The sequence below is a fragment of the Schistocerca nitens genome, chromosome 12 (genome assembly GCF_023898315.1).
Source record: "Schistocerca nitens isolate TAMUIC-IGC-003100 chromosome 12, iqSchNite1.1, whole genome shotgun sequence".
Lineage (NCBI taxonomy): Eukaryota > Metazoa > Arthropoda > Insecta > Orthoptera > Acrididae > Schistocerca > Schistocerca nitens.
In genome coordinates this window covers 41,643,474-41,670,900 of record NC_064625.1, presented here as the reverse complement: position 1 = coordinate 41,670,900, position 27,427 = coordinate 41,643,474, and the positions used below count along the sequence as shown (strand labels likewise).

Below are 27,427 nucleotides of genomic sequence, written 5' to 3'. Positions count from 1 at the left end.
TTTGTGTACAGGCAGTGTGAATTATGGTGAGGAAAAGTGCTGAATGAATCCTCCTTACTACAGTTCCAAGTTGGAAGTGGCCACTCATACTGTAAAGTGATGCCCCCTCTCCATGTCTGCTGTTTGTTTTTTCCTGTGTAGCACGAGGGGGGAGCAAATGCGACCGAGTCAATGACGCGGGCCCTCATAAGCGATGACTCTATCGCACGGCAGGCGCCCTCCGGGCCCGTCCAGCTCGGGTACGTAAGTGGGCGCGCTCGAGTGGTGTGAGCGTGCTTCTGCATTACACTTTGGAAGTGCAGCGGGCTTTCTAGTAGTGGCCGGAGAGGAACGGTGGCGAGAGTTGCTAGGTGCTAGAAGAGAGAAGTGGCAGAATTTGATAAGAATACTCTTTTTTTCTCTTGTTACGAAAATTGCCCTCCACAATTGGCACTTTTTCTTTTGTCAGTGGCTTCACGGATTATTTTATGCTGTTTTAGTTAGTGGTTAGTACTACTGCCAGTGTAATGTGTTGTCATTATTGTTGTCAGCAGTCTGAAGACTGACTGATGTAGCTTAACACTTGACTTTAAATTATATTTCTGAGTTTCAGAAATTTTCTTCCTATAGCCGTTCTGCATTTTATATCCTATATCTTCTCAACTTCAACCATAACCAGTTACTTTGCTGCCCAAATAGCAAAACTTGTCCACTACTTAGTGTCTCATTTCCTATTCTAATTCCCTCAGTAATCCTTCACTCAGTTTGAGCTCTCCTTTACTCCTGTTTATGTTAATTGCGTAATGTGTATCCAGACACTATCCATTAGATTCAAATGATATTCCAGTGTGTATGCTGTCACTGGCCAAATTAATGGCACTGCCAAACCTTGGTTTTATTTTTTCCAAATGTGTTGGCATTTTCCTTTACCGCTTGCTCTTGTACAGACTGAATAACGTGGGACATAGGCTACAATCCTGTTCCGCTCCCTTCTCAACTACTACTTCCCTTCTGGCTAGACAAGATAGGTTTCCCTGCACTTCTTCCTCATTCAGAGACTTGAATGTAGTGTCTGTTGTTTTTTTTTTTTTGTGTGAGAGAGTAGTACCCATCCTGGGAGTGATTAATGAAGGAGGGGGTGATGAAATTTTTTGAAGAATAAAAGCAAAGGTCAGTTATAATTCAGTAAGTAAACAAAATTAATTTAAAAATCACTTTTGTGTTAGATTCTAATGAGGGCTGTTCAAAAAGTAAGGTAACTTTTCAAATTGTGCAGGCAACGTGCATTTGATTGATATTTTTTTTGTTATGTTGGTACACATGTCCTGGACGTATGTTCACAGTTTCAAGTGTACAGCATACTTCATTTGTTTTTGATGATTAGAAAGGTTAGATGTGTTTTAGTGTCATCAACAATTTCCGATTATTATAAAAAATGAAGCAAAGAATTTGCATCTAATTTTGTGTGAAAAATTGATCTAAAAAACTTGAAGTGTTGACAGTGACATACAGTGAGTCTCCTGTAAGTAAAAAAAAAAATTTACAAGTGGTACAAGCTCTTCCAAGATGGCCAGGAAGGTGCCAATGCCAAACATCACTCTAGATGCTCCAGCACATCGACAACTCATTATAATGTCAAAGCTGTGAATCTTACAAATTGCTGTAAGAGAAGTAACTGAGAATGTTGGCATATCGGTCAGCTAGTGCCGTGCAAATTTTTTGGATGTGTTGAGCATGAGACGTGTGTTGGCAAAGTTTGTTCCAAAACTTCTCGGTTTTGATCAGAAGAACTGTCACATGAGCATCACGAGGAGCTGTTGAATGACATCAATGATGATCCTGATTTGCTTAAAAGGGTCATAACTGGTGAAGGAACATTGGTTTTTAGTTGTTAAAACCAAAGCCCAGTTGTCCCAGTGGGAGCATCCCAGAGGGCCAAGACCGAGAAAAGCATGCAAAGTTTGATCAAATGTCAAAGTGTTGGTCACTGTTTTTTCTTCAGTTACCGTGCTGTAGTGCATCATGAATTTTTGCCTCAACGTCGTACCGTCAATAAGAAGTATTACATTGACATTATGCGCCATTAGCAAGAAGCAATACACACAAAAAATCTGGAATTGTGGAAAAACAATTCATGGCTTTTGCATCGTGACAATGCACCTGCCCATTCATTGTTGCTTGTGAGATTTTTTGGCCATAAACAATATGAGAACACACCTCCTATGTTAAGTAAAACATTCGTGTCAACGATGGATCTTAAATTTGGCAAAGTCAGTGAATTTACAACAGTGATCTACTTGCATTGTGCAACACAACCTGTGATTCCAGAGAGTTGTCACTCATTGGTCAGGGTTTTGCCAGTCGCTTATTAACTTGCGTGTACCAAAAAAAAAACAGGCAATGTATTTACTTCCAAACTGCTGTATTGTAGAGATTGCTTATAAAACAAAGCTGAACTTCAACTTGCACAAAAATAGTCTGAATATTTTCACAGTGGTCAAGTTTTCTTTCATGGTTTGTGATGGTTCAAAGAACTGATGATAATGCTTGATACACACAATGAAATATTCTCATTTGCAGATGAAGTAAGCAATCAGTTGTCACTGGCAGTAAATTCTATGGACAAATATTTTTCCCCAATTGAAATTGACAAATAAATGCCTTCATGCTAAGACTATTTTCAGTGACATATCCTATATTCATAGTATGACCAAAGTACAAAGTAAAATTGCTCATTCTGTGAAGACAATGCACTGAAACTGGGTTTTGATAAAGCTGTGCTCACAATATTATGGTGAAATGCTGGGGGTGTCTCTCTCTTGGTACTGAAGAAAGCCTTCAGAATACAAATTCCATTTGCAACAACTAGCACACGTGAAAGTGGCAAACAGAATATGAGAAGTGTTAAAAACCATCTCATTGACTTGTTATTTTTTGGATTGATAAAACACAAAGCAAATTTTTGTTTGAATGTTAAATAAATATTATTGACATTTTGTCATTTCCAAAATAAGAGCATTTACTTTTTAAATGTGTTTATTTTCTTAACAAAAGGTTAGTTTCATTTTGGGTGACACTCGAACTGATTAAGGGTAGGAGATACTGGTCTGCCTTCATGTCTTACAGGTTGATTGTTTCTTTCTCAATCAGATACATACAGTCTGTTTATCAGTAATTAGACAGAATTAACTTATTCTTCTGTTTAACTTTATATTAGCAAACAGATCTTTCTCTGGATGGACAAGTACTCGCCAAAAAATCTTTTACTTGTCAGCCACCAAGAATTGAAAGAGCAGTTTTGATGGTCAGGTCATAGTATTTTCTATACCTTACTACAGTACTATTCAAACATTTTCAGTTTTCTTCTGTTATTGTTTTAACACTGCCTTGCACTTCAAAACTGTCAGTATTTCAGTTTGTTGCTTTATAATGTGTGGTATTCTGAGACATTCTTATTCCTTTGGTTTCTTCTCATGGTTCTTAATGAATTCTTCATAATTTAGAAAGCAATAACTTTGGTTTTATATATGTATAATTGAACTGTGCTCTTCCATGGATGAAATGATGTTATGCTCTCCCAGCAACCTTTTTTTTCTCCAGGTAGTCTTAATGGACTTCATCGAAAAGACTTTATGTTTCAGATTTCACCTTGTCTGTGCAGTTCTGAAAAATATTAATACTATTTTCTATTTCTGTACCCTTATGCAGTATTGGAAGGGGGGTGGGTGCCTGTTGGAGGTTTGGGGACCCTTTTTGCCTCTGTTAAAGGTACAAAAGTTCCTGCAATTGAATTTTTTCTTTATATAATGTACTGCCTTTTGAGTTAGAAGAATCAGTAAGAAGAAGTGTTGTTGAACACAGGATGTAGCATAATATTTTCATATGATATCCCTTTGTCACAGGTGCACTAGAATTTTTGTTAAAATTGATGGAAAATAGCTTTGGTATTGGCTATGAAGTCTTTCACGAAGGAGTCCTTGCATAAAAAGTTCTGTTTCCTTGCCGTGTCAAATTCAAATAAAATCCCAAGCTTTAAATGATACCTTCAATCATCAAAACTTGCCTCGGAGAGGCCTAGTATACAATATGGCAGTGCAGTTTTCACAAAACTTGACACTCGTACACTGTCTGTGGATATGAACTGTGTTGATGACATTGAAATCCTGACAGTATGAACCCAGTCTTACACATCATCTGTCTACCAGCCACCAAATAAGCAATAAAGATTTACAGAAACTTGCAATTTTGGCTCTCAGCCGACAGAGCTTCTTATCATGGGTAACTTTTTCATAGTAATCCTTGGTGTATAAGGAGACGCACACAAATGGTAATACTCTAGAAGAATGGGCCAAATGCTTGGGTGTAAAACTAATACATGATCTAAAGTTGCTGTATTCCTTTAACAGTGGATTATGGAGGTGTTATAACACTCTGAATATATAGCTCATCAAATCAAGAAGCGCATTGCAGATCAAGAAGCACTTTGCAGAACTGTTCCCAAGAACATGACACTGAGTTCTTATACGTCCTCCAGAAGCAGCTGTTAAATCAGAAAAGGTTGTATTCAGAAGACAGTTTAACATCGAAAAAGCTTGGTGGGATCAGTTATCTGAGAACTTGGATGAAGGAGTCATAAAAATCAGGCCTGATCCAAAAAATTACGTAGATTTTGTGGAGCTAGTAAAGAACATCTTTCGTAAATATGTTCTGAGAGGCCGTAGAATACTGTATATACCTGGGCTTGATAGACTGAAAAGTACTCCTTAACAGATATGAACAGCTTATCAAAAATGATCCATTCTGAGAAGACACAATATAAACAGGAGAACAAGTTATCCAAGCCATATCAACATCCCGAACAGAAAATGACATAATCTCCTCAAACAGACATGAAACACAGTAGTCTATAAGCTGTAAAACAACTACTAAGTACTACCTTCTGATGCAGTTTATCCATTGCCTCCTGGAGATCATATACTTTTTGTCACTTTAAATGAGAAAGAGAGTCCGTGAGAATTCAGAAGAATGACTTTCCCCAGGGAAGTGTTCTGGCCCCCAATATTATATGGGGTGTTAAAAAAGTCTCTCCGCAGTGTCATGTGATTGATAGCCGTGCGTGCCATATGCCACAGTGAATATACCGAAATGAAACTCAATGAAATACAATTTATTAATTTATTGAATATTCATTTTTACTAACAAATTCTCACATTAAATGTTGAAAGTGTCCCCCCCTGTTGTTGAATACACAAATCAATTCATCTAATCATGTTTCCAAACACAAACTGTAACATTCCTTCTGTAACAGAAGCAGTGAAAGTGGATATTGCAGTTTTGAATTCATCAGGGGATTTTGGACGGTTTTTATAGACAGTTGCTTTTGCTGCACCCCAGAAGAAAGTCAGGTGGTGGTAGCTCAGGCGATCGTGGAGGCCAAAGTCCCTGTTAAATTCTGTGATCACCAAAAATATCAGCAAGCGGTGACATTGAAATGCGAGCTGTATGCACGGTTGCACCATCTTGTTGAAAATAACCCTTCAGTATTTCGCTTAACACAAGTTCTCCTATGAATGGGTACAGAATATCACTGGCAGAGTCCAGTTGAAGGAAAGTACCCCGGAAGGCGAACAATCATGCGGCACACACGGCTAACAATCTTACGGCACTGCAGAGAGACTCTTTGAACACCCTTTGTAACATACATACCAATGGTCAGCCAATCAACACTGGAACCCAGTCCTTCATCTGTGTGGGTGACACAGCTGCCGCTGTTCAGTTAGCGACATTTGAAGATACATAAGTGAAACTAACATCTGCTCTCAAAGAACTTATCTGCTATGATGACAATTACTTGAAACCCAATTTGGATAAAACTCAAGGGTGTGCATTCCACCCACACAGTGAGGAGGAAACAAGATAGCTACAAATCACATGGGCATTATGAGACTGGTTGTATAGTCACAGTGTGCCTAAGACCAACCCCAGTTGACAATATTTCCACTCATCGGAGTAGCACCTTCAGATGTAAGAAGTTAGCAGCAGAGAATGCAAATAAGGCGCAAGAATCAGATTTGAGGCAGCGACTGTTCGGAATTCACACCTATCCTCATCACTGCAATCCAGAAAAAGCTTCCTACCTACAGCTGCACCAGTTTAGAGTTCAGCAGAAGCTCGCCGAGGTCAGCTGTGGAGAACAGTCACTTAGGGAATAATGAATGGTAATAGAGAAGGTACCTTCAGACTGCCATTTCCAATACAGGATCTGGAAGCCCCTCAACAGGTTGAGAACAGAGGTGACAAGGTGCAAGGCTAATTCAAAGAAGTGGGCTATCAGTGATGCTGAATATTGTGAATGTGGGGGCAAGTGAGGATTCTGAAAACTTGGTGGTCTGCAGTAACTTGAGCAAACCCAATGACACAGAAGACTTGTTTGCAGGGATGACGATTCCCTTGTGGTTGCTGAACATTGGAGTCATCAAATGTGAAATTACCTGTAATGGAATACACGGGATGAGATGTTGACAATGTTTTGAAAAGGATATATTGCTACTCACCATATAGCGGAAATGTTGAGTCGCAGACAGGCACAACAAAAAGACTACCGAACACACAAGCTTTCAACCAGAAGGCTTTCTTCTGAAATAGCGTGCGTGTGCATGGAGCGTGAACACCCACACACACATGCAGTGAATCACTGGCTCTTTTACCATTGCATATTTTTCTGCTGTGAAAATCTTGCCCGCAACTAGATCCTTCTGGGTTTCAATAATTAAGGGATCTGTGGATCTTAAAATCTTATGGATTGTGATGGTGGCTTTCAGCTGTATAAAGGGTGAAACCTGATTCATTTAATTTCTTCACAAAGACAAAATATTATGCCAAATGTCATGTCTAGTAACAGTTAATTTCATTATTATGACCACTGGCCATGGGCCCACTTTTCAAAAGAATGCTTATGTGAAGTATCACCATTCTGCATGCATAATCAGATGGAACATCATTTACCAGATGGCACTAAACTCATCAGGGGAAGACCTCTTGTGACAACCTATGCATGCTCAAGGAATAGTCAGCAGTATGAAGATGGCCAAATGGTTGTCAGCCGAATTCTTGCAACTAGATGTTGACACAGCCCATCTGTGATCTAGAAACCTCTCGTGTAATTAATCTTTTCAATCACAAGAGACCTTGAGCTTCACTTCTCCAGTTGGAAGAACTGTGTTAATTTTCTCAGGTTTCAGCATATATGAACATTGCCATTGCTCACTTGTTCAGTTGGTCTGCATCTTATTGTATGTACGTTATCTCATCCAGTCTCGTAAGGGTGTAACAGTTTTCAGAGCCACTGAAATGGTGATCTTTGAATTCTGTCAAAGTTGTTGCAGTATCCACAAAACAAACTTTGTCATGCCCCGACACTTTCGAATTACAATGCCAGAACCCTACTAATATCCAATTTTCTAAAGTTCCACTACTAGCCAGTGGCCATATACAATTGAATCTATTCAGTGGTGACATCTGGTACAGTTACAGTGTGTGGTGTGTCAATTGATGTTGATACTCCACTTTAAACTTTCTTTGGCACGTATATTTGCTGAAATGATGATGAATACCTGCACCACTTTGTCTTCATCCTCCGGTGAATGGCTGCTGGCTGCTGACTCTCGTGACTCTCATGACTCAAAAATTGTATCCCCATATTTTGTCCTAGACTTACAAAGTATCTACCATCTTTCCACAGTCATCAGTTTCCATCACATCACAGTATTGTGATCCATGTCAGGTGTTCGCTTGTACAGTTACTTATATGTGTAGCTATACTTCCTAATTGAAGAAACTTATTTTTTATATTTGAGTTATTCTTTAGCCTATTTCATTGTTTGCCATACAAATAAATTTGCTTGACAGCCATTACAACTGCTTTGAAACTTACCTTGATTTTTCCTTCTAGTAAGAGTCTAAATAAAGCTTTTGTGTCTACGCACCTTCTCCTGCAGAAATTGCCTTCCTTTGTGGATGGAGATGATTATAATTGATTTTGCTTCACTGTAGCTCATGTGTGATCTGCTCAGTCTGCATTAATGCTAATTCATTGTGTTCCCCTTCCATGTACCATTTCTACAATGAAACAGTACTGATAAATGCACTTGTTTCCCCAAAGTAGATGTCATGCTTTCAAATTACCATACTGTAATCAATCGTAGATTTAAGCAGCCTTTTTTTCCACAATTTGTGATGTAGGTACAAAGTTCTACTCCATGCTTGTAGCATTAATAGCATGAATTTTGCAGAAGTTTCAGGCATTTGAGTGAATGTAGGGTCTGACTTAACAGAAAAACTACTATGTAGAAGTAAAACAGTTTGCTTCAATTTTAGTTTCTTGCATGATTTTTTTCCGTAGGAGGTAATTCCAACAATATCTTAGTGAACTTTCCCTTCTGTACATAATAGTTCTTGAAAATATTGAATTGTCTTCACTTACATAATTTTCCTCATTCTCGAGCTACCGTTCCTTTCCACAGAGAACATGAAATCCAAACCTAGATGAGAATGTAATTATTTTTCTGTGTAATTGACTTGATAATACATTCGGTTGATAAGCGTTATTTGGTTTTGAAGCTATTATGTCTGTTTTCCAGCTTTTTTGAATGTTATGTATTGTTGTAAAGCCTCCACAAAACAGAGGAATGTCCAGTTTGCTTTCAAAGGACATGCTTTTTGTGGTTTGTTTGTTACAGACAATTCAGTTTTTGCCTTTCAGTGCTTACTGTTATTGCTGCCATGTTGTGAAATTTGTTAAATAAAATTTGACACATTTTGTATTATATGTAAATAGCAGCATATAAAAACTAGATCATGCAAACTTTCTAGTTTACTTTCAAGATACAGTTACAGAGCTTTCCGTAAGTTTGTCCATCAAAAGTTAAGTTTAGCATTAACGAAAGCAACTAGATGAGAAAATCTGTATTATATGTAACATCTTCAGTAAAATGCAAAACATGTTTTATTGAAGTTTTCTGTTTGAATAGTATGTAGATGGAGGGACATAAAGGACTACAGCTGACACTTGGTTAACAGATGAATGCCAAAAAGTCTTAATATGGAGGATATTGCCTCATGAAGAAAATTAAATTTGTGCCTTTATGTATATTACGTATTCTTGTGTAGTGGAATTTGCATCAAATCAGAAGATAAATAATTTTTTTAAATTCCTTGTGGCTATGTCTATTTACATGTTACACTAAAATTCTCTCTTAATGAATATGGTAATCTTGTGATTTGTTTAACAACAGACAAGCATTTTGCAGCTTAAGTACTGTCTGAAACTTAGTTTATGTTGCTGTTGTCTATGTTTAGGGCTTCACCACTGTTGTGAAAAGTAACTTTTGTATTACAAAGAGCTTGAAAACTGTCAATAGTGAGATGTACACTGTTTCCTTGTAATTATGAAATAGTTAGTGGCTACTGAAATACTTATCCAGACTTTTGGTGTGAGCTGTCTTCGCATGAGGCATGAGTGACTTTCTGAACATTGTTGAAGGGTGACTAATTGTTCTTTATTATCAAATTTAATTTAGATGTGTTCATTAGCCTGGTTTCTTTATTAGTCACAACTGACTGAACACTGTGAATATTGTTAAATTTTCTAATACGAAATTCTTTGACTGATGCAGGCAGAACTATTAATGATTTGATGTAATCATCAAATATTTTACAAAAGGGAGGCATAGTATAGCCAGCAGCACAGTGAAAAAGATTTTGAAACATTCTGAGGTACTGAACTCTGTTAAGTTGGTGTGCTGCTTGTCCCCCCCCCCCCCCCCCCCCCACCACCACCCCCTCCCCTTTGGAAATCGTCTGCTAAGCAAGTTCCGTTCTTTAGTCAGAAATGCGTTCTATTAGATTCGTTGGTTGGATTACATCATTCATTGATATAGTGTTAGAAATGGGACTGCTGCACAAATTTGACAACAGCAACTGCTTTGATTGTGATGCAGTACACATTCTTATATTTATTAGTGTAGGCAAACAGTAGAAATCTAAATTACTGTGTCAAAGTAAGATTTAAATGTGGGTCTTTTAAAATGTGAGCTTACTGTTTTCTTAATACCCATTTATCTGGGGAAAAAAGGTTTTTTGTGACAGCTGCTGTCAGTTGTTGACAAACTGCAAGAGAACCATGTGTAAGACAGGGATACCATAAATGTGTTAAGAGAAACAAATTCCACAACTTCGGAACTTTCTCTCGATCCTGTGTCACCTCCAGGTTTGTAGCTGGAGTTATCCTCAGAGAACGCATTCCAGCTTTCGAACGGATGCTGTGGAGGGCATGCCGTGGAAATGTGTTTCTTCGGCAAGCTGAGATAGAAACACCACTTGAAGACCCATCTAATGTAAGTGTTGGGAAAGTACTTTTTTTGTTCTTCTGTAAATGAGTACATTGTTTTTCATATCATGGACAAACATCAGGTTATGCAATTCCTGAGAAACAATAAGAATTAGGGTGGTAGATGAGTTGTAATAATGTTTAAAATGAGTTACAGTGCTATATAAAATGAAGCATGGCTAGTAAATGTTGGAAAACCTAACCCATCTACCACTTTCTCTGAAGACACTGAATGCACTTTGCTTATGTCACAATTTCTTTGAAGGGGGATGCAGTCTACAAATCAGTATTCATCATCTTCTTCCAAGGAGACCAGTTGAAGACAAGAGTGAAAAAGATCTGTGAGGGCTTCCGTGCCACTCTATACCCGTGCCCCGAAGCTCCTGCTGACCGTCGTGAAATGGCTATGGGCGTCATGACAAGGATTGAAGATCTCAACACAGTGAGTAATAAGAGTTGCTCATTATTTTCTTGAGTGTGGTGCCACACTGGAGTTGCACAGGTCAGATTTTGTTGCTCAATTCTTCCGTAAATATGATATTAATTCGAGGTGCCCATGTATGTGCACGCGTGTGCTTGCACATTGTGTATCCCCTCCCCCCCCCCCCCCAAACAGTTTTAATGTAATAAAATTCTATGCACTTAAACCAATGAGCCTAGTTTCATTTCAAGTAGCAGCTGGTTGTTAGCCAATTTAGTTTAATTTGAATTTTTTTGTGTGCAGGTATTTCACTATACTGAAATTGTGCCTGTTCTGTAGGTGCTGGGGCAGACTCAAGACCATCGCCACCGTGTCCTCGTGGCTGCTGCCAAGAATATAAAGAACTGGTTTATCAAAGTGCGGAAGATAAAAGCGATCTACTTCACATTAAACCTGTTCAACCTGGACGTAACCCAGAAGTGTCTGATTGCTGAGTGTTGGGTTCCACTGCTAGACCTGGAGACAATTCAACTTGCCCTTCGCCGTGGAACGGTAGGATCTGTGTGAAAAATAACTCCAGTTCTTAACAGAATTACTAGTTTGTCTGCTAATGGGTACTTTCCTTATTATTCCTTGGTAATAATGTTGTTTCACTGACAGTTCTCTTAAAAATATGAAGTTATTTGAAAGAAACAAAACTTCTGTTAATTAACGTCAATAGTTAAGTAGCATTATGATTTTATTCATAGCTGTCACTTTCTCAGCAACCTTGGTAAAGAGAAATAAAAATATCTGTGCAACTGATAATTGCAAAGGTTCAGATTAGCCCGAAAAGGAAAACACATAAGGGGCATTCAAAAAGAAACGCACCAGAGGCATAATTACAGAAACCATTACCTGTATGTTAGAAGTACTAACCCTGGCTGTTGACACTTGTCCCACTGTGACACAAGGCGGTGAATGGCTGTCTCATAAAATTCCTGGACCTGTGATGTTAATCAGCTCCGCACGTACAGCTGGATGTTGTCGTCCACACGAGTGCAGAAAAGGTTATGCTGACATTCTTCTTTGATATAGATGGCCCCCTTCAGATTCACTTCCTGCAGCACGGGACAACAGTGAATGTCCAGTGTTACTTGCAAACCTTGGCCACCCTTCGCCAAGCGATCAAATCAAAACGACCAGGCAATCTCACCCGTGGGGTCGTTCTGTCCCACAACAATGCAAAGCCTCGTATGGCGAACTTGGTCATGGCATTCCTGCAGATATTCAAGTGGGAGGTTCTCGGCCATCCTCGATACTGTCTGGACCTCTATCCCTGTGATTACGCCATTTTTGATCCCCTTAAAGGCTGTGAGGGGCAAACTATTCACCTCGGATGACGACATCCAGCTGTATGTGCGGTACTGGTTAACATCACAGCCCCGGGAATTTTATGAGACAGCCATTCACCACCTCGTGTCACAGTGGGACAAGTGTATCAACAGCCAGGGTCAATACTTCTAACATACAGGTATTGGTTTCTGTAATTATGCCTCTGGCCTGTTTCTTTGAATGCCCCTATGCCCCTTATAGAATGAATATATGATAGTAGTGTTGGCTTAGAACATTGAGATGTGGAGTTTCATATGAGAACTGTAAAAAAAAGGCTGACGTTGCTCAGTTGGCAGCAGAGAACTGCGGGTTGGGAATTACTGAGAGGAACAGGAAGATAGACAGATCAGGTAACAGACTGGAGCGGAAGTTGAAATTACAACTGGATATGATAGAATACAGGTGAACTGGACATGCTGCTGGATTCCAAAAGTTAAGAAATGGCAGACACAACCATGTATTGGAAATTGGGCACATGAGCTTAGAAAATATTCATAAGCAATGAGATAGCTTATGGCTGAAGACTATAGCTCATCAAAAAGTCCAGAGGAGGCATTCATTCTGCAATGGTGGGTCAGTAATGGCTGTTCAAATGTGGGTTTACTTCATTTGTATTCCACATGCCACTGTGCTGTGGAGGATACTTTTGGTACCACTAACTGATCCCCCATTCCCTGTAAACCTCCATATTAGTGAACCACATAGAAGTGAAAGTGACACATTACCTAACTTTTAGAACTAACAGCTCCTTCTGTGAGAGTGGCAGACCGGGGAAGTTTAAAACAGAAGGACTGGTCACTCAGGCCACAGGATGAGAGGGACTCCATTTATAATGTTAAAGAGATTGTGTTAAAGGAATGCAGGAGGATGTTGGGATGCAAAGATCTGTTGGAAAGCAAGTTTCCATGTGTTGAGTTGAGGGCAGGAGGTTCCAAGTAGCCAGTGGTTTAGCAAGCACTCAGGTCCCTTCCGTCATTATACTTTTTATATTATTTGTGTCCTAATTCTTAACTGCACTGTTGTTTCCTCTACCCATAGTCATCTTTATGTATCACTCTATTTTTATCTCTGGACTGAAGCTGGTACAGTGCTTACCAATGTACCATCTGTAAGCCAGCCTGCCTGCCTCCATCCCTCCCTCCCTCCCTCCCTGTACCTACACCTTTCTCCCCTCAGCTTCACTACAGGCCTTGGGTCTGAGTGGCTTCCCTTCCCTTTTAACCTTACAGCTCACAAAATTGTGCACAAACTGTCAGCTATACATCCTGGCAGATTATAACTGTGTGTCTGACTAGGATTTGACGGTAGGACCTTTGCCTTCTGTGGGCAAGTGCTCTACTGGCTGAGCCATAGACTGTGACTTGTCACCTGCTCTCACATCTTTACTTCCACCAGTACCTGATCTCTTACTATCCAATCTCTTCAGCAGTTCTCTTGCATATTGTGTGGGACTGGCAATCTTAAAAGAAATAGTGTTTCAGGTTTGAGCCTGAAATCTTGCCTTTTCCTACTAAAATATTCTTTTACGTTTAACAATATAAGCAAAAGATAGGTTGCTGCTTACCATAAAGATGACATGTTAAGTTGCAGGCAGGCACAATGAGAAGGCACTTACACACTAGCTTTCAGTCAAAGCTTTTGTCAGAAAAGGAAAGACACACACTCATTCATTCACTCGTGACTGCCATCTCTGGCAGTTTAGCCAAAAGCTACGTGTAAGGGTCTTTCCATTGTGCCTGTCTGCGATTTAATGAGTCATCTTCATGGAAAGTAGCAGTCTCTTTTTCCTTATACTATTGATACTCTAACCTGGAGTTTCCATTAATTGTTCCTTTCATAGCTGCTTTAATTGCAGCTCAGGCAAAAGTGGATCACATAGGTGAGCAGCCTCAAGATAGTACATCAAATTTTTTAAGATTTGATGAAAGTATGTTGAATTTCAATTTTTTATTTTAAAATCAGCCCATTTCCTTCTGAGTGGGGCGGTCAGTGTTAACCTTTTAGTGAGTTAAGTAGCACAATAATAACTATCTGAGACTTGTGATAATGCCATTGAAAAATTGGTTTCACTTCCCAGGTATGACTAAGTATGCATTAAGATGCTGGCACTATTTTTAATGAAAAATCACAAACACATTTATTACGTCACACCATAGGGCAGTACTTTACAACAGCATGTGGTCACATTGACAAATTACTATCCAAATTATTTGTCAATTATCAATAAATGAAATTGTCTAAGATTCATATTTCACTACAAAAAATAAACTAAATCCAATTAAATTTATTATTATTATTATTATTTCTTTACTTTCTCAGACGTTAAGTCTGGTTAAAAATGGAAAGTGACGCGGACCTTGATCAAGCGTGACTTCCTTTTAACTGTACGGTATGTGTTACAATGTATTTAGGAACTTTCGGGTTATTGAACACGTATCAATAATTACGGATTTCTGTAGTTGTATATATACATTTGGATGTAGCTGTATTGCATTGATGTACTGGTGGATATTGTGTGGTATGACTCCTGTAGTTGATAGTATAATCGGTATGTCAACTTTATCCTGATGCCACATGTCCTTGACTTCCTCAGCCAGTTGGATGTATTTTTCAATTTTTTCTCCTGTTTTCTTCTGTATATTTGTTGTATTGGGTATGGATAATTCGATTAGTTGTGTTAATTTCTTCTTTTTATTGGTGAGTATGATGTCAGGTTTGTTATGTGGCGTTGTTTTATCTGTTATAATGGTTCTGTTCCAGTATAATTTGTATTCATCATTCTCCAGTACATTTTGTGGTGCATACTTGTATGTGGGAACGTGTTGTTTTATTAGTTTGTTTTATGGCAAGTTGTTGATGTATTATTTTTGCTACATTGTCGTGTCTCCTGGGGTATTCTGTATTTGCTAGTATTGTACATCCGCTTGTGATGTGATCTACTGTTTCTATTTGTTGTTTGCAAAGTCTGCATTTATCTGTTGTGGTATTGGGATCTTTAATAATATGCTTGCTGTAATATATGGTGTTTGTTTGATCCTGTATTGCAGTCATGAATCCTTCCATCTCACTGTATATATTGCCTTTTCTTAGCCATGTGTTGGATGCGTCTTGATTGATGTGTGGCTGTGTTAGATGATACGGGTGCTTGCTATGTAGTGTTCTATTTTTCCAATTTACTTTCTTTGTATCTGTTGATGTTATGTGATCTAAAGGGTTGTAGAAGTGGTTATGAAATTGCAGTGGTGTAGCCGATGTATTTATACGAGTGATTGCTTTGTGTATTTTGCTAGTTTCTGCTCGTTCTAGAAAGAATTTTCTTAAATTGTCTACCTGTCCATAATGTAGGTTTTTTATGTCGATGAATCCCCTTCCTCCTTCCTTTCTGCTTAATGTGAATCTTTCTGTTGCTGAATGTATGTGATGTATTCTATATTTGTGGCATTGTGATCGTGTAAGTGTATTGAGTGCTTCTAGGTCTGTGTTACTCCATTTCACTACTCCAAATGAGTAGGTCAGTATTGGTATTATTATTGTTATTATTTTTTTTATTATAATTATTTCAGTATTGTCACACACATAATCAGGACAAACTTAGTTGGCCAGGGTGGCTAAGCGGTTCTAGGCTCTACAGTCTGGAACCGCGCGACCACTACGGTCGCAGGTTCGAATCCTGCCTCGGGCATGGATGTGTGTGATGTCATTAGGTTAGTTAGGTTTGAGTAGTTTTAAGTTCTAGGGGACTGATGATCTCAGAAGTTCATGATCGAAGTAAGGTGAATGCAGCTTAAGGTTGCCACTTGTTAATCAGCTAAAGCTGTGTACCAAAACACAAGATGAGGAATGCACATAAGGAGATGTCATCCTTTCCCATGACAACTCTAACCCTCACATGATGAACCAAACTAGAAGCAAGATGGAGGACATTCACTGGGAAACCCTCAATCTCCCTCCCTACAATCAGGATTAGTCCCCTATGAGATGATGAGCAGTGTGCACTTGGTTGATAATGTACCCTCAATCTCTTTATGACAAAGGATGTTCAAGCTTTCAAACCACTGGAAAAAGTATTTAGTGTGCAGAGGGCTATGTAGAGAAAACTGAAGTTTCCTTTAGTGCAAAAGATAAATGAGTAAATGTATAAAAAACAATTACTATTTATATTTGAATCACCCTCATATATATTGTAATAAAATAATATGAAATGGAAAGAGCCTCATAAAGAAATTATTCTTTCACTGCTTCCAGGAACGCAGTGGCAGCTCAGTTCCTCCAATTCTGAATCGGATGCAGACATTTGAGGATCCACCTACGTATAATAGAACAAATAAGTTTACGAGTGCGTTCCAGACTTTAGTTGATGCATATGGAGTTGCCAGCTATAGAGAAGTAAATCCAGGTAATATTTTAAAAAATCTTAAGCCCTTATAAGTGTAATTAGCTTTGAGTGCATTGAACAATGGGCTTGGTTATTGCCTGTCTTATTTGCAGAAGAGGAGAGAATAAATTGTTCTAAATTTTCCCATCTTTTTTAATGCAGTATAGGACATTAGGAATATAATTGCATTAAAAATGTGGAAAAAACAAGCTCATGAAAAACCTGTGGGATCCATACCTTAAGTTGGAACAAAATCATTTTGGGCTTTGTGAATTTTGTCTGTATCTGAATTTCATTTTGGTCTGCAGCAAAAGTTTTAAGTTTATAAAAACTTAAAGCTGTATACATAAATACGGTAAAAATCTTTGTTTCAGCACCTTACACCATAATCACATTTCCATTTTTGTTTGCTGTAATGTTTGGAGATACTGGACATGGACTAATCATGGCATTATTTGGATTCTGGATGGTGCTGAAGGAGAAGCCACTAGCTGCTAAGAAGTCAGACAGTGATGTAAGTTTCCAGTTTAATTTTTTTTTTTTTGACAAATTTGTAATTGTGTACGTAATGTTCATAAAGTTTAGAAGAATATTAAGTCAAAGCATAAAACTTTGGAACAAACAAACAGAGCTCACAGAATAAATTTCATGCTGGGTAAGAATACTTATTAATTTTTAAAGTGTTAATTCATACAATGTGCCTCAGAGATCCTAACCTGAAGGTCAACCTTGTGTTATGTAGCAACCAAGGTTTACATTAGAGACTAAGCCTGTACAGAAAATTAACAATGAACAGTTATAGACCAATTTTTCTTACACAAACTACATCCAACATTTTATTTAAATAGATAGCTATTCTTTGAATAACACTACTGCATCCTTAAAGTAGTATGGAAAGGATAGACTGCTACTCGCCATACACCGGAGTTCGGAACCCAGTGACGAAAATTTTTTTAACAGTTTACGTGTGGAATTGTTATATGGGAGAACATTTTCTGACATCTAAAAGGACATTGAGTTTGTAGCACTGTTCTTTTGGCAGTTTGCTTTCGCTTTTTTAGTTGAAAGTAGCAAGCCTATATAGTACATTTGTATAGATTCCACAACATCTATCTATACAAATGTACTCTATAGGTTTGCTACTTCCAACTAACGAAGCAAAAGCAAATTGCCAAAAGAACAGTGCTACAAACTTCGAAAGGTCATTTCAGATGACAGAAAAAATGTTCTCCCACATAACAATTTCACATGTAAACTGTTAAAAAAACTTGCCATGAATGGGTTTCAAACTTGAGACTTTTGTACAACAATCTGACACTCTACCTACTTGCTTTCCAATGACCTTGACATTCGCATTCCACAGACGCGCTTTTTTTAAAATCCGTAGTTCTGGTGTTACTTTTAATTACCATTTAAGGATCTTCTACTGGATGACAGCACGAACTAAATCAGTGTTTCGGTTGATACTCTATTGACACACAATGTTTGGTGCCGATCTGAGTGTCTGACATCTGGAGGTTTGGGTGTTAGTGTAAAATTGACACATTGAGTTGGACAGGCACAACGAGAAGATTGTAACACACCGAGATTTCAGAAAAGAAGGGAACGTACACATTCACACAAAAAGCACACTTCATGTGCACACGACTGCTATCTTCAGCTGCTATGGCCAGAATGAAACTGTTTTGCATCGATCCGAAGCAACAGTCTGGATTGATGGGAGGAAGGGGGGGGGGGGGGGCATATAGCAGGGTATAGGTGGCGGAGAGAAGTCAGTGCTACCTATTGGAGAATGGAAGGACAAGATGATGGCAGAACAAGGCTGCCAGCATTGGGAGGCCTTGGTGGTCAGAAGGGAGGGATGGGCAGTAGAAAAGGAGAAGAGCAGAGAAGGGAAAAAAGCAGTGGGTACGGTGACCTATGGTGGTGCACAATGAGGGTGAGGGAATGTAAATTGTGAGGAGCTGATAGGACAGTGCATAGAAACTACTGGGTGGAGGGAGTGGGGACAGTAGGTTGTCATACCAATAAAAAAGGTTGTGTAATGATTGTAGCAGAGCTGGTACACGACAGGACTGCTTTCACATGCGGCAGTCTCTGTTGGGCAGGTCTTGCACCTTGATCTTCCACGGGGTATGATCCTTGTGGCAAGGGGTTGGGATTGGCACAGGCATAGACTAGGATGTTGTGGAAGTTGGGTGGGCAATGGAACACCACTTTAGGAGGGCTGTGAATGATGATAGATAATCAAAGCTGTGACAAAGGATGTGGTTCAGTTGTTAGTCAGGGGTGGTGCTGGGTGACGAGGGGGCACTCCTTCGTAGCTGGTTCTTCGGATTGGTGGGAGGATTGTGGGTGTGTGGGGATGTGGCACAGGAAATTTGTTTGCAGTCTAGGACGAGGAATAGTGCTGTTCTGTGAAGGCTTTTGTTAGACTGTCAATTTACTGGGCAAGGGAATTCTTGGTACTGCAGATGAGCCATCCCTGGGTGATCAGGCTGTATGGGAGAGATTTTATGTTTGGAAGATGTGCCAGATGTTAAAATGCAGGTACTGTTGACGGCTGATATGTTTAATGTGGACAAAAGTGTGGTTGGAGCCATCAGAGGAAGTGATAAACATATGGGCAAGTGGCTTTCTGGGTTTAGGACGACCACGTGAAGAAGATGGGGAGATGAAGTGGACATTGTGAAGGAATGAGGATATGGTGTGTTGGTGCTGAGTCCAGATTGTGAAGGTATCATCAATGAACCTGATCCAAACCAGGGCTTTTGGGTTTTGAGAGACTAAGAACATTTCCTGTAGATGGCCCATTAACAGGTTGACATAGGAGGGTGCTATGCTGATGCCAATGGCTGTGCCTTGTATTTGTTTGTACACCTTCCTTTCAAAGTAGTAGCAGGTGTGTTTGGGATAAAGTTAGTAAGGTGTATGAGGAATGATGTAGTGTGTTTGGTGTCTGAAGAACATAGAGAGGGGCTGTGTTCAATATTGGCAAGACCAAGGGCATGAGGGATGTTGGTGTATAGGGTAATGGCATCAGCAATGAGGAGTAGGGATCCAGGAGGTAAAGGGATGGGGGTGGTGGAGAGTTGATGAAGGAAGTGGTTGGTATCTTTGACATGGGAGGCTAGATTTCGGGCAGTGGGTTGGATGTGTCTGTCAGTGAGGGTAGAAATAGTTTCAGTGGGAGCACAATAACCTGCTACAATGGGGCATCTGTGTTTGTTTGGATTTGTGGATTTTGGGTAGCATGTAGAAGGTGGGTATGGGGTGTCATAGGGGTGAGGGGAGAGATTGATTCAGGGGTAAGGTCCTGGGAAGAGTCTAAGGTTTTAAGCAGGGATTGGAGCTACAGTGGATTTCTGGGATGGGATCACTCTGGCAGAATTTTTAGGTGAAGGAGCTACAGTTGTCAAAGGTATTCCGCCAGGTATACTGCAACTCAATTACAGTGGCGGAACCTTTATCTGCAGGTATGATTTTTCGCTCAGGATTTGTTTTAACATTGTGTATGCCTGTCCTTTCTTCTGCTGAAATGTTGGTGGTGTTAGGAAGGGGCATGGGGAAGGATGGTGAGGCCAAGTTGAAATTAAGGAATTACTGGAAGGTGACTCGTGGTGGTTCTGAGGGAGGGGGTTTGGGTGGTGGTGGTGGTGGTGGTGGTGGTGGTGGTGGTGGTGGTGGTGGTGAGGATCACAGTTGGTTTTTGATATGAACTGGGAGAGGCAGGGTTCAATCTTGTCATTAGGTTGGCCTTGGTTAGAGAGATTGGTGGCAAATAAATGTTTTCAGTGTCAGAACAATCCCAGAACATTGTTGTTAAACTCCCTGCAATGGTACCACCTCTTTGCCACATTTACCTCCAACCAGTGAACCTAATCCCAACATTGAATCCTGCTTCTCTGTTCATACCACCACCAGCCATCTTCGATAAATAACTTACCTCCAACTTGGTGTCATGGTCTTTCCCCAGGCCCCTTCATAACATTAGCCTTTCAGCGGGAGAAGGGACAGGCATATACAGATCCTGATGTAATCGTAGTCCTTACAGACGGTTTCCACCACTGTTGTTATGAGTTGCAGTGACTACCTGGTGGAAGGTCTCCAGCAGTTCTCTCGCTCCTCTGCCTATAAACTCTGCCAGAGTGGTCCCATCCCAGAAATCCACTGTAACTCCAATCCCTGCTTAAAGCCTTAGCACTTTTCCAGAACCTTTCCCCTGAACCCATTTCCCACCTCACCCCCATGACACACAGCACGCCCACCTTCTACATGCTCCCGAAAATCTGCAAACCCAACAAACACAGATGCCCCATTGTATCTGGTTATTGTGCTCCCACTGAAAGGATTTAGACCCTCTTTGACCAACACCTCCAATGAATTGCCCATAATCTGGCCTTCAAAGGAAAAGATAACCACTTCCTTCACAGACTCTCCACCATCCTCACCACTTTACCTCCTGGACCCCTATTTGTCACTGTTGATGCCACCTCCCTATATACCAACATACATCATCCCCATGCTATTACTGCTGTTAAACACGTTCTTGAATGTCCTTTACACACAAAACTACTACCTCAATCCAAATACACCTAACTAACTATATTCTAATACACAGCTTCTTCTTCTTTGAAGGGAGGATTTGCAAATGAATCTATGGCACAGCCATGGGCACCTGCAAGGCACCTTTGAGAGCCAACATTTTCATGGGCCACCCAGAGGAAACGTTTCTAGCCTCCAAAACCTGAAAGCTCTGGTTTGGTTTGGTTCAGGTTCATTGGTGGTGGTATTTTCATGCTCAGGACTTGAGGCCAAGACACCCTATCCTCATCCCTTCACAGTGCCAATACCTTTTCTCCCACTCACTTCACCTGGTATTTCAATACCTGCCACTGCTTTCACACAAAAGGGAGTGCTCCCATTGTCACCCAGTATCACCCCAGACTGGAACAACTGAACCACATCTTTTTTCAGGGCTTCCCATTCCAAAATGGTGTTCTGCCGCCCATCCAATCTCCACATCATCATAGTCCATCCTTACACCACTCCCAGCTCCACACCTCGCCACAGGAATCGCATCTCCTCCTCCCGACCTGAAAGACCTGTGCAATTCACCCACCCAACATTTCCTAATCCAGTTCTGTCACAGTTATCTTATACCATCAGAGGCTGGGCCACCTAGGTATGCCATGTCATACACCTGCTCTTCTGCAATCATTGCACGGCTTTTTGTATTGGTATGACATCCAACCAGCTGTTCACCAGGATGAATAGCAGCAACCAAACTGTGGCCAGGACCAAAGTGCTTCACCCTGAGGCACAATGTGGCGCTGAACATAACGTGATGCTGAACAGTTCGACTCGACACAGTTGCATTGTGGCCAGAGTGACTGAAGATAGCAGTCACGTGTGTGTAAGGTGTGCTTGCTCGTGTGAATGTGTTTGTTTCCCTTTATACAGAAACTTCTGGCCAAAATCTCAATGTGTAACATTCATTTTGTTGTTCCTCACTGCAATTCAGTCTCATCTCTGTGGTGATTAACAATCTATCCTTTGCAGAATATATGATATAGGATTCTGACCAATGTTCATGGTTTAGAGTGTCAATCAGATGCTCCTTCAATTTCAGTGGCAGACACTAAAAGGGGGCATTGTACATCACTTTGTAGTTTATTCATAAAATTTTAGCAGTGAATGTTCCTGGGTGAGTCAACCAGTATATTGTTTCCTTCATGTATTTTGCAAAAGATCATGAAGATAAAATACAGGGGCCTGAATTCTCTTGGAGGCATACCAACTGTTGTTCTTCCTGTGCACTATTTATGACTGGAACAGAAAAGTGGGAATTAGGAGTAGTAGATGAGGTATCCTCCACCCCACTCCCTAAGATACCTTGTGGAGAAAAGATTTTGAGTGAAGCTTGTCACTGCCATCCACACTGCTCACTTCTGTTCACAGAGGATTCAGAATGACAGTCATGCTGGTACTAGTTATCTAATAGTTTGCTGACATAGAACTTGTCAGCTGCAGGTTTGTTTGAAGCAGAGAATATGATTCCAAAATTTTGGCAAAGGAATCTATTTTATATGTCACAGTGGAGTGCTTCGCACAGCATTCTCAGCTGCTGTGGAGATATTGTCAAGGGCTGCTGCTTCAGCTACAATATTTTGTAAAGAACAGTTGGTGAAGATAAATTGCCATACAGTTTCACAATGTTTAATGATGTATGAATCAATCTTACAGCATCCATTTAGCTGTTGTTGGATGTGTCGTGAAAAGACAGGGTGTATCTAAAAGAATCATCCAATTAAAAAAAATAAATCATAACTATTATGTTGTTTGAGATGTGTGTGAACAACATACTGTTGGATAGAGCCAACTCTTGAGTTTTACATGGTTCCCAGTAGGTAGCAGTACTGTGCGCCCACTTCAGTTCTAGTAAAAATGGTGTCCTGTCTAGATAACAGAAAGTTCATAAATTTGATTTGCAGCTCCCTGTATTGGCTGCGTGTGCAGTTAAAATTTTGGATGTGAGGTTTGCCAGTTAGGCAAAACACCGTTTTTTCTCAGTGCCCAAACATGTTTCGGCACCACTGTGCCATCATCAGTGGGTTTCGTTTTTATTTGTTCTGCAGTGTGAACATTTTTGTTAAATGATTATAAAATCATGTACAACTTTAGTTCAAACAGATAGTTTCTTTTTGGAAATACCTTTACATTTTGCGTGCATAAATTTTTTGTATCACTTGTGTGTTAATTACTCCAGGTAGCTTGTCACCTGCAACCAAACGATGTTGATGATGAAGTTTTTGCTGGGAGTTAACCTATCTTCTAGAATGTAATTTAGTTTGTCGCGATGTTTTCGTGCCTATATTCGTTTTTACTTAAGTTTTCGTGTGGCAAGCACTTCCATTCTCCGCATCATGCTGAGGTGTTGTGATGCACATGTAACTATAACAAGTGTTTTCCACAAAAAACATCATAAAACAATTTTCACCTCACCAAAACACAGTGTGATTGTGGTTTGTTGTGTGTCCCAGCCCAGTCAGTGTTCATTTATTCACCAGAGAGTTCGGTGCCAAATTTGAATTTTGTTTGCATTTTATCTGTGCGTGCGTGCGTGCGTGCGTGCGTGCGTGCGTGCGGTATGTTCATTTTTGTACTGTTTGCATATTTTTTTTATTTAACTTGTCTACCATATTGGTAGTATAACTATTTTCTACTGCTACTTGTATTATTGTGTTTAGTTCTTGTGTGTAGTTATGTTTGTTCATGGGTGTTCTGTTTAATCTGTGTAGCATGAATCTGAAGTTTGCATGCTTATGTGTCTATGGTTGGTTTGATAGGTTGTGAATGGTGGTGCTTGTGAAAGAAAAAGTGAAAAATAAAGTGGAGATTTTGTGGCTAAAGCAGGAAATTAGGGAATTATATGCTAAAAAGAGTTGCTCAACACTGAACGTTACCAAACACATTTAGATTTGGCCAACAAATTTACAATACCAGCTCACTTTGAGGAAAAAACAAGAGAGAGAAAAGGCATATACTCAGAAAGTAATGCAAGAAAAATGAGAGAAACAAAACAGAAAACTCAACAGAATAATCAACAGCACAAAAACACCCACTAAAAACAATTTCAACCAACAATATAAGTTCCATGACAGAATCGTTAACCGAACTGACATAAATCTTACCAAACAAGAAAAGAGCCTACTAGAAAAAGGGCCAAATCGCAACATTAACACAAACATATCATACAAAATAATAGAAAACCTCATAATGGAATCAGAACACATTATACAGGAACAAGAAAGACTGAGCACACCAAATTTTAATGCAAACTTGACAAGAAAATTAGTAGCTACAGGAATAACAGATAACCAGAACACACAAATCCACAATTATTTCTAATCATAAAACGTCAGAGGAAATCACAGCCAGCAAACTAAAACAAAAATTAAAACAGAACAATGCCATAGTAACAAGAGCAGACAAAGGGAATATTACTGTAATTATGGCTGAAAAAGAATACACAGAGAAAACACTAGATTTTCTCAAAGACAAGAACATCACAAAACTGATCAGTGACCCAACAGCAAGATACCAGAAAAACATACAACACACTAAAAAACATCAATAATACATTCTCAGAAAGCCAGGTAAAGAGGATGACACAAAAAAATCCAGAAGCACCCGCCCTAAATTCCCTACCAAAGATCCACAAGGATAACATTCCATTAAGACCCATCATTAACTTCCTAAATGCTCCATCCTACCACCTAGCCCAACAAACACACGCACTACTGAAAAAACTGTACATGTTTGATAACAACAGAAGTCTGGAAAAGTCAAAGGAGTTAATTGACAGAATAAAGAACATACACATACTGGACACAACAACCCTCATACCATTCGACATCACATCGATGTACACTTGCATTCCAATAAATGAAACAATCATCGTCACCCAAAGATTAAAACAACAAGGAAACACAACACCACACCACACCACACGCGCGCACACACACACACACACACACACACACACACACACACACACACACACACACACACACACACACCAAAACGAAATGGTACATACTCACCTACAGTGACAAGACTGTTCACAGAATAGGCAACATATTAAAGAAACAGGGACTCCAAATAGGGTGCAGGATGGAGAACACAACACAGAAAAAGATCAGAACAAAAGAAACAGCCATGGATAAATTTAACAGATCAGGAATATATGAACTCGCATGCAACACTTGCCAGTCAGTGTACATAGGACAAACATGCAGAAACTTCAAAACCAGATATTCAGAACACCTCAGACCTTTAAAAAGCAACAGCTCCTATTGCACATTTGCTGACCACCTAATAGCCTACAGTCACCACTCAACTACAGTACTTAACACATTAAAGGAACTTTACAATTAAAAACTGCACAAATAGTCTACACACACACACACACACAAACAAACAAACATACAGAGAGAGAGAGAGAGAGAGAGAGAGATAAAATGCAAACAAAATTCAAATTTGGCACCGAACTCTCTGGTGAACAAATGAACACTGACTGGACTGAGACACGCAGCAAACCACAATCACACTGTGTTTTGGTGAGGTGAAAAGTGTTTTATTACGTTATTTGTGGATAATACTTGTTCTAGTTACGTGTGCATCACAACACCTCAGCATGATGTGGAGAAGGGAAGTGTTTGCCACACGAAAACGTAAATAAAAACGAATATAGGTGCGAAAACGTCGCGACAAATTAAATTACATTCTAAAAGATAGGTTAACTCCCAGCAAAAACTTCATCAACATTGTTTGGTTGCAGGTGACAAAGCTACCTGTAGTAATTAACACACAAGTGATCCAGAAAATTCATGCGCGCCAGATGTAAAGGTATTCACAAAAAGAAATGATCTGTTGTTTGAACTAAAGTTGCACATAATTTTATAATCATTTAACAAAAATGTTCACATTGCAGAATAAATAAAACCAAAAACCCACTGGTGTTGGCTCAGTGGTGCCGAAACATGTTTGGGTAATGAGAAAAAATGTTTTGCATAACTGGCGGACCTCACATCCAGCAATAACAGAAAGTGTTGTGTTGCAGTATGTTTTGCACACTGCGGGTCAGTAATAACTGTTCAGCATGACTTCCATACAAGGTATGGTGTGGATCATCCTACAGCAGAAAGCATTAGACGATTGCATGAACAATTCTGAGAAACAGGTTGTTTGAGTAAAGGCAAACCGCTGGGCTGTCCCTGAGTGGCAGATGTGAAACGCATCCGCAATAGTTTCACAAGGAGTCCGCAGAAATCCGTTCACCGTGAAGCTCGACAGCTCATCATTGGGACAATGTCCATCTGGCATGTGTTGAATCGACATTTCCACATGAAACTATACAAAATTCAGCTACTGCAAGCTCTTTGTCAAGGTGACAATGTGTGGAGTTCTGTGTTCTTGTTCTTGGCAAGATGGAGGATGACAATTTTCTTCCGCGCTTAGTGTTTAGTGAAGAGGCAACATTCCATTTAAATGGAAAGGTGTGTAATGTAATGTAAGAATATGGGGTACAGAACAACTACATGTAGTTGTACAACATGAGAGGGACTCCAAAATCTAATGTGTTTTGTGCAGTTTCACGGGAAAGGGTGTATGGTCCATTTGTATTTGCTGAGAACACTGTTACAGGAAACACATACCTCGATATGCTTGAGAACTTTTCCCACAGTTGGAGAGTATTTGAATGAAGTCATTTACCAGCAGGATGGGGCATCGTCACACTGGCATATGGAAGTGCGGGAATTTTTAATCCAAAGAATTACCGAACAATGGATTGATCGCACTGGACCAAATGATTCAGCCTTACATTACGGGCCTCCAAGGTCACCCGACCTGACTGCATGTGATTCTTTCTAGTGCGGGTTTATAAAAGACATTGCTTATGTGCATAACAGCAGCTGTGGATGCTGTAATTCAAAAGATATGCTCGCTGCAGTGTGGGAACGATTTGAATAATGCATTGACACATGCTGTGCATCTCAAGAAACGGTATGGAGAGGGGGGAACAAAACACTTGAGTCCTGTTCATCAAAAAACAAAATTCATTGTATATAATTCAGTTCCAGAAATACAGACCTGCTAAATCGGATGATTCTTTTTGATCCACCCTGTATATTTCCATGCCCCCCCCCCCTCCCTCCCACCCCCCTCTTCCCTCCTCCCACCTATCTTCCACATAAAGTTTGAAAGAAAGCAATCAACAGAAATACTTAGCTAGATTCGTTGCCATTTGTCTCCGTGTTCCACATCAGCTTTGTTACAATTCATGTAATTTCCCTTTTGTTGCCTTCTGATGACCTCTCCTCTGTCC

The 27,427-nt window shown here is 39.8% G+C and overlaps 1 protein-coding gene across 4 annotated transcripts in view; it reads left to right on the top strand.

Annotated features, from left to right (window-relative positions):
* The window catches only part of LOC126215350 (V-type proton ATPase 116 kDa subunit a 1), a 124,967-nt gene that overhangs the window by 60,290 nt on the left and 37,250 nt on the right, over positions 1–27,427 (top strand). For 3 of the 4 annotated variants that reach the window (XM_049942036.1, XM_049942039.1, XM_049942038.1), the window contains exons 5-9: positions 10,247–10,373; positions 10,632–10,808; positions 11,127–11,339; positions 16,407–16,557; positions 16,911–17,050. In XM_049942036.1, the coding sequence (XP_049797993.1) occupies positions 10,247–10,373; positions 10,632–10,808; positions 11,127–11,339; positions 16,407–16,557; positions 16,911–17,050 (808 nt within the window). Of the gene's footprint in view, positions 1–141; positions 240–10,246; positions 10,374–10,631; positions 10,809–11,126; positions 11,340–16,406; positions 16,558–16,910; positions 17,051–27,427 lie in introns of all 4 variants that reach the window. The other variant, XM_049942037.1, reaches the window with a different exon arrangement.